Source organism: Ascochyta rabiei, chromosome 5 (assembly GCF_004011695.2).
Source record: "Ascochyta rabiei chromosome 5, complete sequence".
Lineage (NCBI taxonomy): Eukaryota > Fungi > Ascomycota > Dothideomycetes > Pleosporales > Didymellaceae > Ascochyta > Ascochyta rabiei.
The window spans coordinates 1,983,850-2,001,855 of NC_082409.1; the positions used below are offsets into that span (position 1 = coordinate 1,983,850).

General features: G+C 52.0%; 7 protein-coding genes across 7 annotated transcripts, besides 2 other annotated features; 2 read left to right on the plus strand and 5 right to left on the minus strand.

Moving 5' to 3' along the window:
- Positions 1-368: 368 nt before the first annotated feature.
- EKO05_0003800 (arsenicals resistance) lies at positions 369-1,658 on the minus strand (the record flags this gene model as incomplete). The annotated part of the gene is made up of 3 exons (XM_038938513.1): positions 369-1,249; positions 1,303-1,485; positions 1,544-1,658. 3 exons carry the CDS (start codon positions 1,656-1,658, stop codon positions 369-371), a joined length of 1,179 nt encoding a protein of 392 aa, XP_038800475.1.
- A 1,242-nt stretch (positions 1,659-2,900) lies between these two features.
- Positions 2,901-3,533, minus strand: EKO05_0003801 (uncharacterized protein; the record flags this gene model as incomplete). Its single annotated transcript, XM_059636237.1, has 1 exon — positions 2,901-3,533. The coding sequence occupies one exon, from the start codon at positions 3,531-3,533 to the stop codon at positions 2,901-2,903; it is 633 nt and encodes a 210-aa protein (XP_059492220.1).
- A 612-nt stretch (positions 3,534-4,145) lies between these two features.
- Positions 4,146-4,182: a tandem repeat.
- Positions 4,183-4,240: 58 nt separating this feature from the next.
- EKO05_0003802 (uncharacterized protein) lies at positions 4,241-4,519 on the plus strand (the record flags this gene model as incomplete). The annotated part of the gene is made up of 2 exons (XM_038938428.1): positions 4,241-4,391; positions 4,446-4,519. 2 exons carry the CDS (start codon positions 4,241-4,243, stop codon positions 4,517-4,519), a joined length of 225 nt encoding a protein of 74 aa, XP_038800474.1.
- Positions 4,520-5,597: 1,078 nt separating this feature from the next.
- EKO05_0003803 (uncharacterized protein) lies at positions 5,598-6,926 on the minus strand (the record flags this gene model as incomplete). Its single annotated transcript, XM_038945263.1, has 1 exon — positions 5,598-6,926. One exon carries the CDS (start codon positions 6,924-6,926, stop codon positions 5,598-5,600), a length of 1,329 nt encoding a protein of 442 aa, XP_038800473.1.
- A 1,717-nt stretch (positions 6,927-8,643) lies between these two features.
- EKO05_0003804 (uncharacterized protein) lies at positions 8,644-9,250 on the minus strand (the record flags this gene model as incomplete). The annotated part of the gene is made up of 3 exons (XM_038938603.2): positions 8,644-8,854; positions 8,908-9,093; positions 9,144-9,250. The coding sequence occupies 3 exons, from the start codon at positions 9,248-9,250 to the stop codon at positions 8,644-8,646; spliced, it is 504 nt and encodes a 167-aa protein (XP_038800472.2).
- Positions 9,251-10,419: 1,169 nt separating this feature from the next.
- Positions 10,420-12,101, minus strand: EKO05_0003805 (uncharacterized protein; the record flags this gene model as incomplete). Its single annotated transcript, XM_038938570.1, has 2 exons — positions 10,420-11,771; positions 11,846-12,101. 2 exons carry the CDS (start codon positions 12,099-12,101, stop codon positions 10,420-10,422), a joined length of 1,608 nt encoding a protein of 535 aa, XP_038800471.1.
- Positions 12,102-14,853: 2,752 nt separating this feature from the next.
- EKO05_0003806 (Prolyl aminopeptidase) lies at positions 14,854-15,995 on the plus strand (the record flags this gene model as incomplete). Its single annotated transcript, XM_038938606.1, has 4 exons — positions 14,854-14,977; positions 15,034-15,705; positions 15,759-15,877; positions 15,933-15,995. The coding sequence occupies 4 exons, from the start codon at positions 14,854-14,856 to the stop codon at positions 15,993-15,995; spliced, it is 978 nt and encodes a 325-aa protein (XP_038800470.1).
- A 961-nt stretch (positions 15,996-16,956) lies between these two features.
- Positions 16,957-16,973: a tandem repeat.
- The last annotated feature ends 1,033 nt before the right edge of the window (positions 16,974-18,006 follow it).

Here is an 18,006-nt window from a genome sequence, read left to right on the forward strand (position 1 = left end):
AAAGTCAAATGCGCTGGCACTCTCATTCGTTACTGTCGGACGCGTGGCCGAGATTGCTAGCTTCGGGCTGGGCAATTCCCAACACCACGGTCATACCTCGTATGCGTGAATTCTCGCGTGGGAGCTTTCATGCATCTGAGTGGCTGTGCTAGTTGCCGCATTAGGCACATCTTCGGACTACCTTCTCTCTACGATCTTTTGGTGGTGACTGTCCCGTCATTGTCACATGTGTATCCGTCACTGACGGCCTGTCAAATCACCCTGCGTTTTGGCAGTGACATTCACGCTACAGCTGCAAACACTCGCTTCCTTTCCCTATTGGGTAGTTGATCAAAATTTAGGGTTGATTCAGTATTTCACCCAAGCTCTCAGGCCCACTGCCATCGCTTTCTTAACCACTGGAGAACATACACTAGGACTACCAGCACCGGCACTTCAATCAGCGGACCAACTGTACTCGCCAACGCCTGTCCGCTCGAGGCGCCATACACCGCTACAACAACTGCGATAGCAAGTTCAAAGTTATTGCTGGCAGCCGTGAAGCCTTGGACACAGCTGAGCTTGTACTCGAAACCCATCTTGTAGCAGAACCAGACGGTGGCCGAGAAGAGAACAAGGAAGTACACCAGGAGTGGTGCGCATACCCTCAGAACGTCGGTGATCTGCCTGACAACATGCGCGCCCTGACTGGCGAACAGGATAATGATCGTGTACAGTAGGCCGATTAGGGAGAGGGGTCCAATGTATCGGAGAAAGCGTCGCTGGTATCGTTCCTCTCCAATGACGGCTCTCAACGCCAGTCGTGTGAGGACTGCTGCACCGAGCGGTATCCCCAAGAACACAGCCACACTTTGCGCGACCTTTTCGTACGAGACGTTTGTCTTTTCGCCATGACTGACAACCTGCACATAGAAGATGGCCAGCGGTGCAAAGAGGACAATCTGGAGTATCGAGTTGAAGGCCACGAGCACTGCGCAGTAGTCTCCATCTCCTTTGGCCAAGTCTGTCCAGATGAGCACCATGGCGATGCAGCGTGCAACACCGACGAAGATCAATCCCTCCCTCAAATCCTGGCGGTCCGGGAGGAATGCCCACGCTAGGCCGACCATGAAGAGCGGTGCGATGATCCAATTCAGGACGAAGGAGATGCCGATTTGTATCCAGAGGGCTTTGTGGGAGAGGAGGAGATGCAGCGTTTCGTAGCGGACCTTGCACAAAATAGGGTACATCATGACGAGGAGGCCAATTGCTGCAACGACACAGGTCAGCGGTGATTGAGTGATCCAGAGTTCGACGACGTACCGATCGGTATACTAACGCCTACAAACTCGCCCTTCTGTAACGCAGGTCCCGCAGAGTCAACTGTATTTCCGATGGCAATGCCAATACCCATAGCAACGAGAATCCATAGTACCAGAAATCGATCTAGAAACGAGAGTCCCTTCAGTGGCGGTAGACTCTCTTCTTCTCTCTTCCTAGACAGTCCTAAAGACAGTTAGCACACGCCTTCAGAAACTCTACGCCAGCAGCTGAGAAAGCGTACCAGTGCCACGGGAGTCCAGCTCCTCATCACCCCTACCCTTCTCGACATCCATATCTCCGTGAATATTCCTATGCTCTTTCTCATGCGCTATTGCGCCTTCTTCGACTGTGTTCATTGTCAAAGGTCGGAGATGTGGATCTGATGCTGTCGAATCCTTGCCCCTTGCAGTTGGCTTTATGCTACAGCGGTGGTGGTGTTCCCAGCCAATGAGCGGTGCGCAGTGACAGTTCGGGATGTTTGCAGCCCAGAACGGCGCTAGAGCATGGCGACATGGCAAAATGCTGGGCTGTGGGCGGTGAGCGACTGTAGCGTCTTGAACAGCGGCCTTCCGTGATGGCTTGCGCGCCCTTTGAACTTGCGGGCTTGGGTATTCGAGTGCGTTTGCTGGCAATACGAGTCCAAGGCGGTCTCCAAGGTTCCACGGTGACTTGCTGGATAATCAACGGAGATTTCACGCTGACGTATTGCACATCGACTTGCCCGATTCTTCTTGTGAAGGCAATATGTTCAAATACGGGATGAAAACGGCCGGACTGCATGTGCCAGCTGAGAAATTACCTGACTGCTATGCCCCACGAGAGCTTGTGGTGTACGGACACATGCGATCGTGGAGCAAAGTACGTGGTTTCCGGTATGGAGTTAACTCGCTTTTCCCTTGTAGTGCTTGGAGTGCCTGCCCGGGTTGAGCACAGAAGAAACCCAACCCAGGTGCACAAGAGATCCAAGGCGCTGGTATCAGCAAAGCCGCTCTCAGCGGACCTAGCTGCAGCTCGGAATTGTTCGGTTAAACGACCTGCTTATCTACATAGAACGCACAGAATTCTCCTGGCGTTGCGTGCACTCGAGACTTTTTAGATTGCGCATACCAGCATCTCGACCATGCCAGGCCTCCTCCCGCTCGGGCCGTTCCTTGACGGTCGAGAGCATTCTACTACCCGGTAGCGACCGTGAATCGTTACTTGGAAAAGCTTGATACAAGGAGATCCACACGTTCCCTCAGAGGCAGGAGGTGGCTGATACTAATGGAGCTCACAGCCACATTCGGCTGTTGATGTACTTGCGTGAGGCTGTGTGGTGGCCAGTGCCACATGATTAAGAAATGTCTCTTTTTCGAGAGAAACATCATGCAGACTTCGTGGCTCTGAGACACAATTTCTGGAAAATGATGTTGTTGGGGTATCATGGTTCATTGCTATCCCAGAAGCCTCCTGCCTAACGCATTGCACTGCAGATAATATCAGGTTTACGTCCGAATCGACATTTTCATCTGAATCTGCTCGCCGCACATTATCGACCTTCCGCTCCTTGAAGGGATATGGTCTTCTCGAATGAGGAAAACAAGACCTCCTCGTTTCGCTCATGGACAACCAAAATAGGGCAAGTCGCTCCAGCGTCTCGCATCCCAGCTCCTCTTTGGCTCCTTTCTTGGTACTTTCCAACTCTCAATCGTCGCCTCTCGACAGATCGGTCCACCGTCCTCCTCCTCGCCTTCGAAGGCTTCAAGTAGCACAAATTCGTCATCTACGATGATGACTGCTTTTCTACTACTCCTCGAACACTCCACATGGTGCGACAACGCCCAACAAGGCGTAGACGATGTGCACTGTTGATACGCGGCTGGCGCAAACATGTGGCTAAAGAAGCTAATCAAGAAGGCCGAAACGTGGTGATGATCAACTTGATGTGTGTGTTGATGTTCGGCCTTGTGGTCTGTTTGGGTAGGTGGTGTTGTTATCTTAGGGCGATCGGCCACCAAAATAGTGGAGTACGTGGAAGGGTGGAGAATGTTGGGGAAGAGCGACATCGTGGGTTTCGATCGTGGGGGTTGGGTCTTGGTTTTGGCATGCATGCGTGGCATGTGTGAAGATACGCGTGAGATGTGGAAAATTGTATGGGAGGTGCCGCTCAAGTCGTGTGCTGTGTACTGCTTTCGAGTATGGATTGTGATGATAGCCGCTGATGAATTGCATCTTGTGCTTGCCAGCCTCATCACCTTTTATCTGTGACTTACCTCTGACAACCCTATCTCACAGTATGGGCTCCAAGATCCAGTATCAGTGGTGTGAGTGTCAGTAACCGCAGCGTTGTGCAACGCGTGCGTGGCTTCCGCAACCGGTATTTGATCGCCCATAATCAGGATTTTGTGATACGGCATCAGTTGACACCCGGGGCGAATGTGGCAGGTGATGTTGTTTTGCACTCCAAGGTTCGACGTGGAGAGACCGATGGCGTGACCGATGCCGGTCCTCCCCGAGCTCAACGTCAAACTCTTTCTGTAACTCCAGCACCGTCTACCTCCACAAACGATAGTCTCGAACGCCACACAGCCCAGTTTATCCGGAGGAAAACATGAATATCCGGAGACGACCAAGAGGCGAGCAGGGAAGTGGGTTCTGGAAGGCGAATCTCCCCACAATTCTCGTACCTCGTGCCTGTTTTTGACTCGCTAGTCGTATCGCCTCGCCATCCCCGAGGTAGCGGCGTTGGGTCCGAAACCTATCTTTGCCTTAGTCTACACCAGCACGGACTGTTGGACGACCGTGTCCGCAATTTCGAGTTTTCGTATAAGCATTCAAAAGCTCGAAAGCTCCCCGTCTTCTTTTCAATCATCAGTCAACTCATCCATCAATTCATCAATCGTCGAAAGACCACAAGCTTCACCACCAAACAACCGCACAACTCCACACATCACCCACAATGTCTGCCCAGACCACCATCCCCAAGATCCAGCTCACTGCTGAGGAGATCGCCTTCAAGGCTGAGCACGATGCCATCACATCCTACGAGGAGGGTTGGGACAACTGGGACGGTCCTCAGTGGCCCATTGGCACTGTTCAGTGCTCCATCCGTACGTTCCGCCATGATCGCCACGCTCTTTTCAAGATCACTAACAACATCATAGAGGCCAACTGGGAAGACCGCTCTGTCCCCCCTACACCCGCCGTTGAGGCCGACGAGCCTCAGTTCAAGAACTAGAATCCTCATCTAGATTCTGTAAAGTCTTATATTGGTTCTTCTTCACGTCTATGGAAACGCCACCTCGTTGATACTGGCGAACGACATCAACTTTAATAATCCTGTGATCGGTTTCGGTTGGGACTATCGGACATTTTAGGGCATATTGGCGCATATGGGTATAGATTTTTGGGCACACCTACGGGACCTAGTCATGAGAGCAGCGAAAAGCTACAATTCATCACACTTTCAACTTTGAACTCGAAGCGTATGCGAATGACGGCGAGATTTGAGTTGTGTCTGATTCAGTCATCTGTTCACCGCCAGCATAGTATCAAGCTTGTAACGCCCCCGCATACGGTTTTCCCCACTCGACACCCAGTGCAATGGCTACAATTGATCTGTCCGAAACGCTCTGTCTTCGACCTTCTGCTTTCTGTTTTTGCCACAACAAAATTTGAGGCGGTGAGTTGCTGATCTGCAGCTATACGAGTCCAGGTGGGTTTTTGGCGAGATTCAGGTGGAGCCGGGTGGGGGCAAACATCTGCAACATCTTTTCCACCCGCTGCCGCACCGTACTCCTGGCCCACCTTCAGCGCTTATTCCCTGACAAATGCCAGTCACGTGGAAGAGAGAAGAAGACGGAATTGAAGCTGAATATTGTGTACTCAATGGAATTAACAATGACCGATGGTAGCCGCACATAAGCGACGTAGCCGGCCTGGAACGCCTGTTGTCGCTGTTGTACAGCGCATGCAACCTAGGTATGGCAACCCGTTTGTGTAACGCCTATCATTACTTGCAGCAATGTACTGCGGCCCGAGTGGTTGATGATCCTTGATCAGGCATCCCAAGGACTAAGAGTCGGTCAAAAAAAACAGGGACAGACCGGAAAGGATTCTGCTTTCTACCTCGAACGGGAGCTAACTGGCTGTCCAGACATGCCAACCCGCAATGCTACTTTTCTGAACGCCAGAGATGCTTCGAGAGCCAACAAAGGCATGAGGTCGGTTTGAGAAAGTGGTGAGAGGTGTGGTTGAATGGTCTAGACAGATTGCCGGCATCTTGTCAAAGGGTTGTAACAAGAGGTGAACGAGCGTCACTTTGCTTGATTGATCTTCATATCCATGACATACTGCATCAAACTACAGTCGTCGCACTTCACGAGTGCCTGTAGTGCTTTGACTCGCGCACGCAGCAGTGCGTTTTCGTCTGAGAGAGCCTTTTTATCCTTCTCTTGTTGCTTGATGTGGGCCGTTGCCGAGGCAAGAATGACAGCCTTGCTCGGCTTCGAGGGGGTTGGTAAGTCCTCAATGTCGGCGCCATCACACACACGAGCGTTCTGTTGAAGGGATGGAACAACCTTTCGAAGGGAATCGAGCTGAGTATTGAGGGACTCGCGGTACTTGCGTTCAACTTGGTTATGAGGTAACCGTCGGCGGTTCTTAGGCTTGTCGTCGGCAGCTCCGGGGGGTGACTCCTGTACTGGCGAATCTTCTGAGGTCTCAGTTTTCATCCTCTGCTTTGCCTCTGCAACAAGTTCGGTGGCGGTCTTGTTAGAAGAGTATTGACGCCCTGTGGTTTCGCCCATGGAGGTCTCGCTCTCAGATCGCTTCTTCCGTCGGGGTTGGATCTCAACGATGCCATCCTCGACTGTGACCTCTTGGGGCTCAGCGAGTAGGCTGTTGATGTTGGGAAGGTTGTCCTGGTCGGCAAACAGGAACGGAGCGCAACCTCCGCCGCAGCTTGAGGGGTTGGGTGGTGGTCCATCCTGGTCGTGGTTGGGGCAGAGTGGTGATGTCCAGCACGCAGACAGGATATCTGGTTTGCCCTTATTCCGCTTGGTGACGGTGTCAACAGACGTCTTGGTCCTCTCTAGTACTGCCCTGGGTGAAGCGGATGACTCTTTGACCCCGTTCGGGAAGGTCAGGTCTTCCACGAAACCTGCTTCGAGGTTGTTGGGAAACATGGACTCATAAGTGGGGTTGGGGAAAGTGTTGGCACGATGCACTGATTGCCTTCGGAGTGACGCCATCTGGGGTGACTGCTTCGATGTCGCTGACATAGATGCGGGGGTTTGGTAAGTGGAGAAGTTGGCAGCAGCGGTGGAAGGCTCAGGTGAGGACTCTGTAGTTGAACCACCGCCAGCAACGACGTTGCCATATGGCTGAAGCACTTCCAAATCGCTCAGGAAGTAGTCGTTCGATATGAACAGAGAGTCTTCGAAGTAAGGGTCGGTTGATGTACCGTTGAGAAGAGAGTCGAAAGCAGTGGCGTCCTCAGGCGTGGACCCAGTAGTCTGCGAGGAGATGGACTTGGGCATGTCAGAAGACGGAGGGCCTGTTGTAGGTGCTGAAAGATCGGACCATTGATCGTGCGGTATATTCAGACTGTCAGTATTGAGGAATGCGTCCCAATTGAGAGCCATGATGACGGTCAGTGGGTAGGGTGTTGCACGAGAGTGCTCACGCGTTGATCAGGAGATACCAACGCACGAGTCCGACTAACGTGTCCTGGCCAAGCCAACGGTGCGGCTAGAACCCGGGAATGGGGCACCGACGAAGCTGGGGTCGAGAATATAAGCCTGGTGCTTCCTTCGGAATTCTTCGTTTCAAAAACGTAGGGGGACGTGGATAGAGGGTAAAGACAAGGTCAAGCACGAGAGTGTAGGGTTCGTCTCGTCGACTCGGACGGAGCCACTGTTTATGACGAGGAGCAAAAGACACAATGTCGCAAAACGGGGCAGTAGCTGGTGACTTCTGGGCGGATTGCACAGCGCTGGTAGGGAGGGTCCGGTACAGTGTAAGGCACCCGACTGGTCCCGAGGCGCAGACTTGCAGAATTGATTGTTGCAGATGGGGGAGCACCTGAACGTGAAAGAACTTTTTAGTTGCTCGAACGGGTATCTCGGTGCAGCAGCGAAGTGCAGGCTGTCGAGCCCAATGTTCTGGGAACGTCCACAAAGGATATCAGACCACCAGAGGTGGCGTGACATTTCGCTGAGGACCCACTATTCCCTTTCTGGGACTGGCTTCGTCTTGGGGACGGGGGCTTTTGCGCCATCGCCGCGACAACGCGACGAGGACAGCGCCGATGAGCGATCGGATTCTTACACACTTTTCGATGGTACAGCATCACAGTAAAACCGATGCTGGAAGTGGTGCTGTTGACGGCAGAGAGTGTGCTCGGCTTGGACTCGGATACTCGGACCTGGCCCGTGGGTGCGATCCGCCCGTGAGCTTGGCTCGTGCACAGGTGGTGAGTGAATAGTGGAGGGGTGAGGCTCCCCGACTCTGCTTGGTTGTGAGCGTGTAACATCAGGAGTGACGATTGCAGCGTGGCGTGAATCCACAGTTGTGAAGACTACAAAGAGTAAAGACTTTTCTGAGAGCCAGGAACATTCAAGTCTCAAGATCGTTGTTTGCCGCGCGCGCCCATCTGGGCAGTCAGATTGCAATATTGCTTCTAGCTTCAAGCAACCACCTATACGACACCTATGCAAATTTCGGCACATCCACACGTATAGATCGTGCAGGTCGAGCATCGGGACGACCCGCACTCCATGTCCCACTAGGGAAACCGAGGAGCTGGACCTTTGCACGCTGCAGCTGCATGCGCGTGGTACGTGCCTGTATATTGCTCGTGTTTAGAGACACCACACCATGACAACGAGCTAAAGGCACAGCCAATGCCCATATGCTGCTGCGAATAGTGTCCCAGGAGCGCAAAACATCCTCCTCGTCACCAACTCCCCCCAGGTCGATCGCGTGCTTGCCTCCGCAACTCACCTTTTGAAGCACTGCTCGCCTTTTCGGATGTGCTGATGTATGTGTGTAGCACCATGATGTTTCAGGCCAGGCTGATGGCAGTCGCACTACTACAGTTGACCTCTCCACAGAAGCGAGTTCCTTCTGAGGAGACAGTGAAGTTGAAGTCCATATCAAAAAGGATCCTCTCCAAGCAAACAGCAGATTACTGGCAAGCTTGTCTACCATCGAATCGCGTGCCAAGAGGCTGACGGCAAGCCACATGATGCGTTCGAGACGCAGCAAATAATAAGTTCTCAGATAACATGTCCCTATTGCGTCTCAGCCGGTCTGTTCTGTCACTTGTTGCAGTACAAATAAACGATGTACTAGACAGCCTCATACCATGAATGCGACGGGTACCGGTGGCGGCCGCTCCATCATTCTGCCTCTCATAGGTCTTGCGCCTGGTATGATGGTTCGGTGGCAGAGCGGGCAGAACTCGTTATAGCGACCGAACCACTCGCCGAGGCATTGGGCGTGGAATGCATGCGAACATCGAAGACCACGTATCTGCGCATCTTTGTTGAACTCGTCGAGACAGATCGCACTGAGGTTTTGTTACTTCTTAATCATTGAGGTTTCATGATCAGAGAAATTTACCAAACTGGATCGGTAGTGAGAAGTGAGTCGGGGTACTTCTCCTTCTGCATCGCAAGCCAGTCATAAAAGTGTTGTGTCTTGATGTTGCTCTCAAGCTCGTCTCGCCGTCTTTGCATGCGCTCTTGTTCACGTGCCGCTTCCACATCATGGCTGATTCCCGGTAGAAGGAAAGTTCTATGACGGTGTCTGTGAATGAATCAGCAACGGATCGCAGAATGATGAGTGTGGAAGCATACAGTATAGCTAATGATACAAATAACAGGACAATGCAGGCAGGCACTATAATGGCAATGATAATGGTGTTACCGTTGGGATTATGTGCAACGTCCGAAGAACTGGCCATCCTGATACAAGTCTTTCGTGAAAGTATCGTTGAATGTGTTGTAGGCTCTAGGCGTAGGTATCTACAAAAAACCTCGGACCTCCGGCTCCGACGCTTCGAGCTTGGTGCGTATGACAGGTCTCGCGCCTACGCCAGGGGGTGTGCGCTGTATCGATGCGTACGCACTGCGATACCTATAGTAACGACTCAAGGTCTCTCAGCCGCACGTTATGCCTGTGGATGTGCTCGCACGCGCTGGAGGGTTAAAGAGAGGAGCAAGTGTGCTCAGCCCTGGGGATAACGACATGTTCACATGAGAGCACACCAAGGCTAGCGACCTGCAGCTCGATTGAACTAAGACGGTCCTTTCCGGACACAAACAAGGATGCTGGCCCTCCCAGGTCGCACGCTGTTTGGCTGAGCAGGGGATGCAGTCAAAGCTGTGCGCAGCCATTTCGAGTTTGGTGCTCTTGTGACGCGGGGAAGTACTGGGGTCGATCACACTACATCTGCAGCCTATCAAGGGTTGGGTGCTATTAGCTCGAAGCACCTGCGCAACTCGACACCATTAACGTATGCGCCCTAGTATCCCAAGATTGTGCTGGGCGTGACTTTAAAAGGCGACGAATGCCGTGTGTTGAGATTGCAGAGGTCCGTTGAGTCAGAACGGTTCTGTGTTGATCAAACAGATTATGCGTATATCGAGAGAACCAGTCGTTGCGAAGAAACTTCGAAACTGCGGCGGTGTCTACACAGCGTGGTGCGAGGCATTTCTTCGAGATTAGCATTTGGCTAGCATGCCATGGTGTAGAACCGCTCACAAGCAATTGCAATCGTAATCTTGATCTTTTTCCATCAGTTCCATTTTTTTCCCATCTGCTATATCTGTCCTCGTTCAACATGGTATCGCTGGTGAAGTCAAGCATCAAAATAGTAGAATATAGATCATTATGCGGTTATTGATAGGTATGATACTACTAGAAACAGTACGATTGGGGTATCCAGCAATTCAAACAACGTACTTCTACAGGCAATTGCTGCAACAATTTGATAGATATGCAAAACGCCCATGTATCGTCAAATGAACGCTAAAGCCAACTCCAAGATCGACAAAGCACGAAAGGGTATAAACAAACCATGATGAAAGAAAACGTCCTCTGTCGTAAGAAGGCCCAGCCCCCTTCGACTGCTTAGACCGAAGCCCTTGCTCTTGTTGCTGCCCTGCTAGAAGGCGCAAAAGCTGAATAGTCAGGTGGCAGCTCGTCTCTTGCTTGAGCGTTGTTCCTCAGCCCATTAAAACCAGACGGTACGACACTCCTGGGAGTAAACACATCTGCCGCCTCCCGATACATGACCGCTTCGACGCTGCGTGCTCGTGCATTCTCGATACCGCTGTCGCTGCCGTCGGCGCAAACCTGAACAGGGACCTTGAGGCTGATGTTCGACCCTCCTTGTGGGGCGAACTGCAATGACAATGTGTATGTGCGCGAGATGAGGCAGGAGTGGAATGTCGGTATAAAATTCTTCTTGTCAGTAAGAGTGACTGGAACAAGGATCTGTGCGCTGTAGAAAACACCTCTTTTGTAGTTACTTGACGGTAGAAGGATGCCTGCTGCAAAAGCATTCGCGGACCCGCTTGCCGTGGAGCAGTCGGAGATGCCAGAGTCGCGGCGTACGAGGGACTCCGGTGCGGGGTTCGAGGCTGCCGTGTGCTCTTCCCATTTAGCCTTGGTAATGCACAAGCTATTCAGCGCCACACTCTCGGCGTAGGCACCCTGTGACATATCGAATGCCAGATGCTTTCGGGAGGGCAGGTTTTGCCTGGGCGAGGATGCGTAAAATGTTGAGACCCTGATCTTGGTGTGCAACGAGCTCAGCGCAGGTGGCTTTGCGCCTTCCTCGGCTGGATCGAAGCGCAGAACAAGCTTAGCTATTGTTGTGATTGGCTTATTGTCAGATGTGCGAGCTCCCGGGATGTTGAAGGGTCTTGGCTGCATAGTCTGAGCAGTCAGTGTGCCTAGCTTGCCCTTGAAAATCCCTTTCTTAATTGTCTTCTCTTGCTTTGGGCTGTATTCGTCGATGCCATCAATGTTCAAAGGAGCTTGCTCCTCGAAAGCCGGCTTCACTCGCACCTTCTTCAATCGCTCTCCGAGAATGTGAACGAGATTGTCCGAAAGACCTCGCTGTGTGATTCTGACTTTCACCCCATATACTATTTTCGCCATCTCGGGAGCAAGATCGTCGAGCAATACGCTTCCAAATCCAGATAGATCCGGGTCACCGAAGCTTGGTGGAAGCAGCAAGTGGGTGTCGCGAACGTGATCTGATACGACATCGTGCGTGCATGCTCTGGGAAGCAACTGTGCTGGGATGTTGAAAGTGAATGGGAATCTGTATGTCCTTCCAGCCTCAAAGATCCTCGGCGACGGGAAATCAGATTCGTTGATCGGTTGCCTCAATGCCAGGAATCGATGGTTGGCCTCTGTGCGTCCTGTCATGGAAGGCGTAGTGGTAACTCTGTCAACAAAAGTGTGACTTGTGCCTGTAGGCATGTTAGCTTTCAATGCTTAATTTTGGTCAAGACAACACGTGCAGATGACACGTGCGTTTACTCACCGATGAATGCGATATCGACTTCCTCGAAATGTGTGTCAGCTGGTGCAGTGATGGCGACGTGTCCTGAGATAGTGTCCATGGTAGAGTAGCTTGGAATGATGCGGCGTGGCCCATCGCTATCGTCCATGATGAACTCGATGTTGGGCTGGCCCATGTTTGCGAGAGTACGGACCTTGGAACCAATCTGGTTGCCTAGGCTGGACATTGGGTGCGTGCGGGTGCCTGAGCTGGTAGACACGCTTAAAGAGGACGGCATCTTGAAAATGTTGAGTACGCCGCAAGGCTGGCGACTGCTAACGAACGAGGACAAAGAAAAAAGCTGCACAAGACAGTGGGCGGTTGGGGTAAGATAAGCTTGTGAATGCGGAGTAAAAGCTAGCTAGCCGTGGAACAGGAAAAGATCTGTGTCGCTTGTTCCTGGTAGTCTGATGCGTGGTCTGAGGCTGCAAACGCTCCGGGGCAACCATAATCTTATACATCGCATCCACAACCTTGCCTGAGTCATGCGTTAGTGGATGGCTTGTTGATAGACAGCTGCAGGGTGCAGGTGCAAGGAGCGCTGGGGATGGTGGCTTGGCCGACGGGTGACGGGAGTGAACGACGCGAGGATTTAGTCACCACGCCCTACCCCAATCCGCAGCCAATGATGAGAGACGCTAGTTCGGAGTTCATCGTCACAACACGCATCCTTCGAATCATTCTCGAAGAAATGCGTTCTTTGTTGTTGTCGCCTACGGCCAAAACTTGAAACGGATACGGCATGTTGTCTAGAACCACTGCTAGCTTGCATGGGGCAAGGTGGAGAACCAGTGTTGTGATGCTCCTCATGGTGCCGCATTCAGCCTCCACAGTGTCATGACTTCAACACCAACATTGCAATTGACACGGTACGTTAAGGATTGGCGAAGCGACGCGTACTTTCATCTCGGATTCTTGACTGCCATGACTGAGCTTCCACAGCCAAGTGATAACAATAGTGCCTGGAGTTGCCCTCTAGTCCTCGTAGGTGTCGTTCAGGTTATTTCTGCCTTACACTCCGAGCTACTACTCAGAGTCACTCTGTACGTTAAGTATAAACGGGTGAGTGGAGTCGCCGTGTCACTGGCCTGCTTGCAGAGTTTTGCTTACTATGCCTTTAGGTGTTAGACTCAATAAAATCGAGTTTCAACGATCGGGGTCTGCCGATGAGCAAATTTTTCATCATCATTGTGCAACAGGGTGGACTGCACGGTACTCAGTAACTTCAGTGTGGTGCGTGCGCTGACAGATGGATAAACGTGGTGTGGTCTGCGCGTCAAAAACATGTCTGGACGACAAGTTCGCTTCGTGGTAGGGCGCATGGCGTTCCGGGAAAGGGCGTCGCGACATTATTCAGCGGGTCCTCGAAGTGACCACTCAGCGCACGGCCTAGTATCGCTATCGCTCGAGATCGCCATGTGTCGTTGGCAACCACGAACTCCGAATCATGCATGACTGTTCTTGGTATTCCGAATGACCAAGCGTTATTGCACCAAGTACGGTCTCGGATGATACTGAGACACTTGGAGCAATCTCAAGATTGACCCTCATCAATTAGCAATACTGTGCGTAGGAGTAGGGCGCCGCATCTTCGGACTAGTCGATCTGCCAGTACCATCCACAGAAGAGCGAATACGCCGAACAGCTATCAGACCTCGCAGATCGCTGCATAACTCGGTGCACATAATCCAATTGAGCCCGAGCCTAGTTGGATACTATAGTGGGTCGTGGGTTAACGTTTGCATTCTACTCCGCAATCGCGGAGAAGAGGATCTTTCTCCACGACAGTGACTCAGACACAGCAGTCAAGTTCTTTTTGTGTTTCCCAGTTAGCCTTCAAGGTTCCTGTTTCCCGTTCAGCAATGCCGTCCTTTCAACCGTACCTCATCAACTCTACCCTCTTATGCATCTAGGTCTCTCCCAGTATGAAGTGCGTTCGGTACTATTTTCACGACTTGCTCCGCCGCGCTCCCAGCATGCCTAGTATGTTTCCTTTTCCAGGTCGCCGCGATCCCATTCGGAGGGAATTGATCGAGCTGCGTCGTCATCGCACACAATACCCTGATGCTACCGAATCTTTGCGAAAGGACCCTTCATGGATGGATGTAGATGCCAATCATCAGTAGAATGAGAAACGCTGCTTTTCATACAGTATGCGCTGCGTAAGTAGTCTACAGATGTCGGCGGTCAATGCTAGCGATCTTGGACAACTTTCCGTTGTACCTAGAGTGCTCGACATGACGACCGTCAGCGTTCTCAAGTCAGACAGGCTCCTGGGTCTGAAGCGCTTCAGTAGCTACAGAGGGTAGTCTTGCGAGAAGCTCTCGCCAGCCATAAACGTAGATCAAATACGACTGCGTCCACACTCCAGTTTACTCCAATCTCATTCCTGAAAATTCTTCAACAAGACCTACATTACTGAGAAGCTCTGGGTGTACCTGGCTGATTAAAATGATATCATAGCCCATCATAAGATACAGAAGCGAAGAGACAAATTGGACACCATTCGAGCTGCGCACTACGTTACGGATAGCATCCTCATCGGCGCGGGATAGGCTTGGAAATGAAGGGTCATTGAGCTCGGTTGAGACCTGGTCGAGTCGAGCTGAGAATGGCAGACAGCTGTCCGTGATTCCATCGTGTAGCCATCGAATACTGGTGTCGAATTTCTTCGAAAAAATGAACAGGAATGGAAGGGATAGGATACCTGAGCATCAAAATGCCATCCTCAGCTGATGATATGCTGTCGAGGTGCTGATGCTTATACTTATGCATGTATGTGCACGTGCAAGGTAATAAAGATAGCAAGCGTGCTTGTCTAAGAAGGTGCTCTGTACAGTGGGGCCCGGCTAAGCTTAATACAGCATAGTCTGCTAGGTGAGCCATGTGTCCCCGCTATCGACACATCGCTACGACTCGTAAGATCGCATACAAAAAGCTTGTCTTTGTTCATCGCCTCTCTTCCATCGCAGTACCGCGACATAGACGATATGGCACAAGCACCGCAAACGACAGGCTTCGAGCATGATGATGCCTGGGACGCTAATTGGCTGAGGGTTGACGATACGCATGAGCTTTACTACGAGCAGTACGGAAAGCGAGATGGAAAAGCGGGTATGAACTACACCGAACAACATTTGACGTCAACAACCAACTGAGTCTGTGTATAGCAATCTATCTGCATGGCGGACCTGGGGGTCATACCTCCAAACCGAACTCAGCATTCTTTAACCCAGAGCATTACCGCGTAGTCTTGCTTGACCAGCGCGGATGCGGAAAGTCACGTCCAAATGCCAGTACTATCAACAACACAACTTGGCACTTAGTTTCCGACATCGAAGCCCTCAGGAAACATCTCGGCATTACGAAGTGGCACGTAGTCTTTGGAGGTTCTTGGGGTTCGACACTGGCCCTAGCATACGCCCAAACACATCCGTCATCTGTTGGCTCGCTGGTCCTACGCGGCATCTTCGCAGTTCGCGAGCTCGAGCTAAAGTGGACGATGAACCCCGGCGGAGCAAGCACCCTCTTCCCCGACCATTTCGACGAGTTTATCAACTTCTTGCCCGCAGAGGAACGCGCCGATCACGTCGCTTCGTACCACAAGCGTCTGATGTCTGATGATGAGAGTATCAGCCATCCAGCTGCGAGAGCTTGGAACAAGTGGGAGGTTTCTATCAGCACTCTGTATCCCAATGTCAAGGGGCTGGCCCAGCTCGATGATGCCTCGTACAACCTGGCACATGCACGAACAGAGGCGCATTACTTCCAACACAAGGCGTGGCTAGAGGAAGGCCAATTGTTGAAGCAGGAGAACATCGACAAGATTCGACACATCCCCAGTACAGCTCCCCACTATTAGAGTCTTTGAAGGCGATGCTGACAATGTGCGTAGCAACTATCGTACAAGGCCGCTACGACGTCGTATGCCCGCCCATCACGGCCTGGGAATTGCACAAGGCTTTCCCCGAATCCAAGTTGCACTATATTGCTGATGCTGGACACAGCGCAACAGTGAGTCTACCCTTTGTCCGACAGCCGGCGAGCGATGTGTGCTAATATCCAGCAGGAGCCAGGAACGAAAAAGAAGCTCATTGAGGTCTGTGAGGAGTATGCAGATCTTTCCATCTAGCCGAGACGCGGACTTGAGGGGTGCAAGGTCTGACTGAGATCTGTCGAGCGCCAACCAGGCGTACGAAGAACGGAAAACAATGCTTGTGGAGGGAACTGAAAACGTGTAAGCAGCGGATCTGAGCAAGTGTTGGCTTTTTTTCGTTCATGTTCTATTGTGATCAGCCTCTTGATTGAGTCTCAATGATCTGACTGGCAACCTGTGCCGATTCCCATGACCCCCGGCTTAGACAGTAAAGAATACTTGTCGCTCGACACCTTCTGCAGAGTAAGTCGAAATCACGTAATTTGCTTCGATTTCGGCAAAGTTCTACAGCAAGTGTATGTCAGCAGCCAAGTGTCGATCGCAGTCAAACCGGCCGCTCAGCACTAGCCTTATCCCCGGCGACAGGGGAGGAGTCCACGTCATGTTCGTAACAATGCTGTTATCCCAAAAGCATTGGCGAACGATCATGTATACAGAGATCTGGGTGGTGGCGCGGATCGGGCGTCGACGTGCTCCGGTTTTGAGGTGGTTCAGAGCAGGATGAGAGTGCGGCAATCCAGGACGTGTCAATGACAAAAATGGTTTGGTGAGTATCACTGATACTCTCAGGGAGGCAAGGAAGAATTCAACCGCACATCATGCCGTTGCAGGTTAGGTGGCGCAGTAAAGCTAGTTACTTACATCAAAAACTTCTCTTTAAAATCGAATCAGCGTAGCCACTCGATCCACTCCGGACTCACACAATATCGCTACGGGGCGCTGTGACCATTCAAATCGCCCTCCCCTTATAGGCAGACACCCCCACCTGAACGAGTGGAAACCAACTATCCTCATTCAGTGACTTTGCGTTGGCTCGAGTACAAGGGGGGTGCCTGAACGGAGTAGAAACACGAGTCGCTTGCACTGAGCACCTAGTGATCTTTTACAAGAAGAAGACCCCGGCTGCGGCAAATCGTATTTCTACTCCGTTCAGGCACCCCCCCCCCCCCCCCCTTTGTACGCCTGGAGGTGTCCCCACGCTTTTGGTGCCTCCGAAAGAGCCCAATACAATGTTGTCTCAATGCTACCCCTGCACAGAAAGTAGCCATGCATACGCTAGAGGTCAAGGAATCTTCAGCGGGCCACCAAGCCGGATAGGCAGTTCCCGGTCAGTCAAGTAAGCCGATTTGAACCCCACAGCTTCGTGAACAGTATGGAGGACAGAGTAACAATGTGAGAGACACATCTGCAGGAAGTCCACTGTCTACGATCGGTGAAGGTGGAGGTCAAAAACAGCTTCATGCAGCCGTACTTAGTAGGAAGATTGTATGCGAGGTGTAGACCGCCTCAAGAACCCATTCTGAGCGACCGACCGTCATGTGGTCATCCCGTCAACGCAAGGTTGGATCGCTATCAGGTCTAGATGATATCGCAATCCAGTGAAGCCCAGTAGCTGCAGAATCCTCGATATTCGAGGCATTCGAATTGCTGTGCTGCAACTTCCCAGTCATTCGAGGTGTCGGAGGCCAGCGAATTATTCGTTTGAAAGCATTGGATGCCCAGTACCAGAGCCGCACCCGGCATGCAGAACTGCAGACCAACTCTTATCAGGGGCGCGCGTCTGCAAAAGGCCCAGGTGGCAGTCATGGGACTAGTCGAGAAGGGACATCAAGATGGCCAATCCCAAGACACAGCAAGCTCGGCAACGAGGATACGAAAGAAACCGGGCCGGGTAACGGGTAAATCGGCTTGCATATAGCATTGAGGATGGATAGCAGTGGGCGTGGTCACTACGAAGCCGTTCTGCACCGCGACGCTGCGCCGCATCGCCGAGCTTTGGCTTCGAAAAGGTTCACCGGCGACGGTGGGGGTGCGCAAGGTGTACGTGAAGCGTCGGCGTAAGGTCGAAATCGATCATAGTTGCAGATGCAGTGCCTGGCTGGAGGTCGTGAACGGTAGAAGTTGAGCCGCTCTCACCGACGAACGTGTACAGTTTTGAGTGAAGAGAAGGGGAAAGCAGTGTCGAAAGAGCGGTGTTGACCCAAGG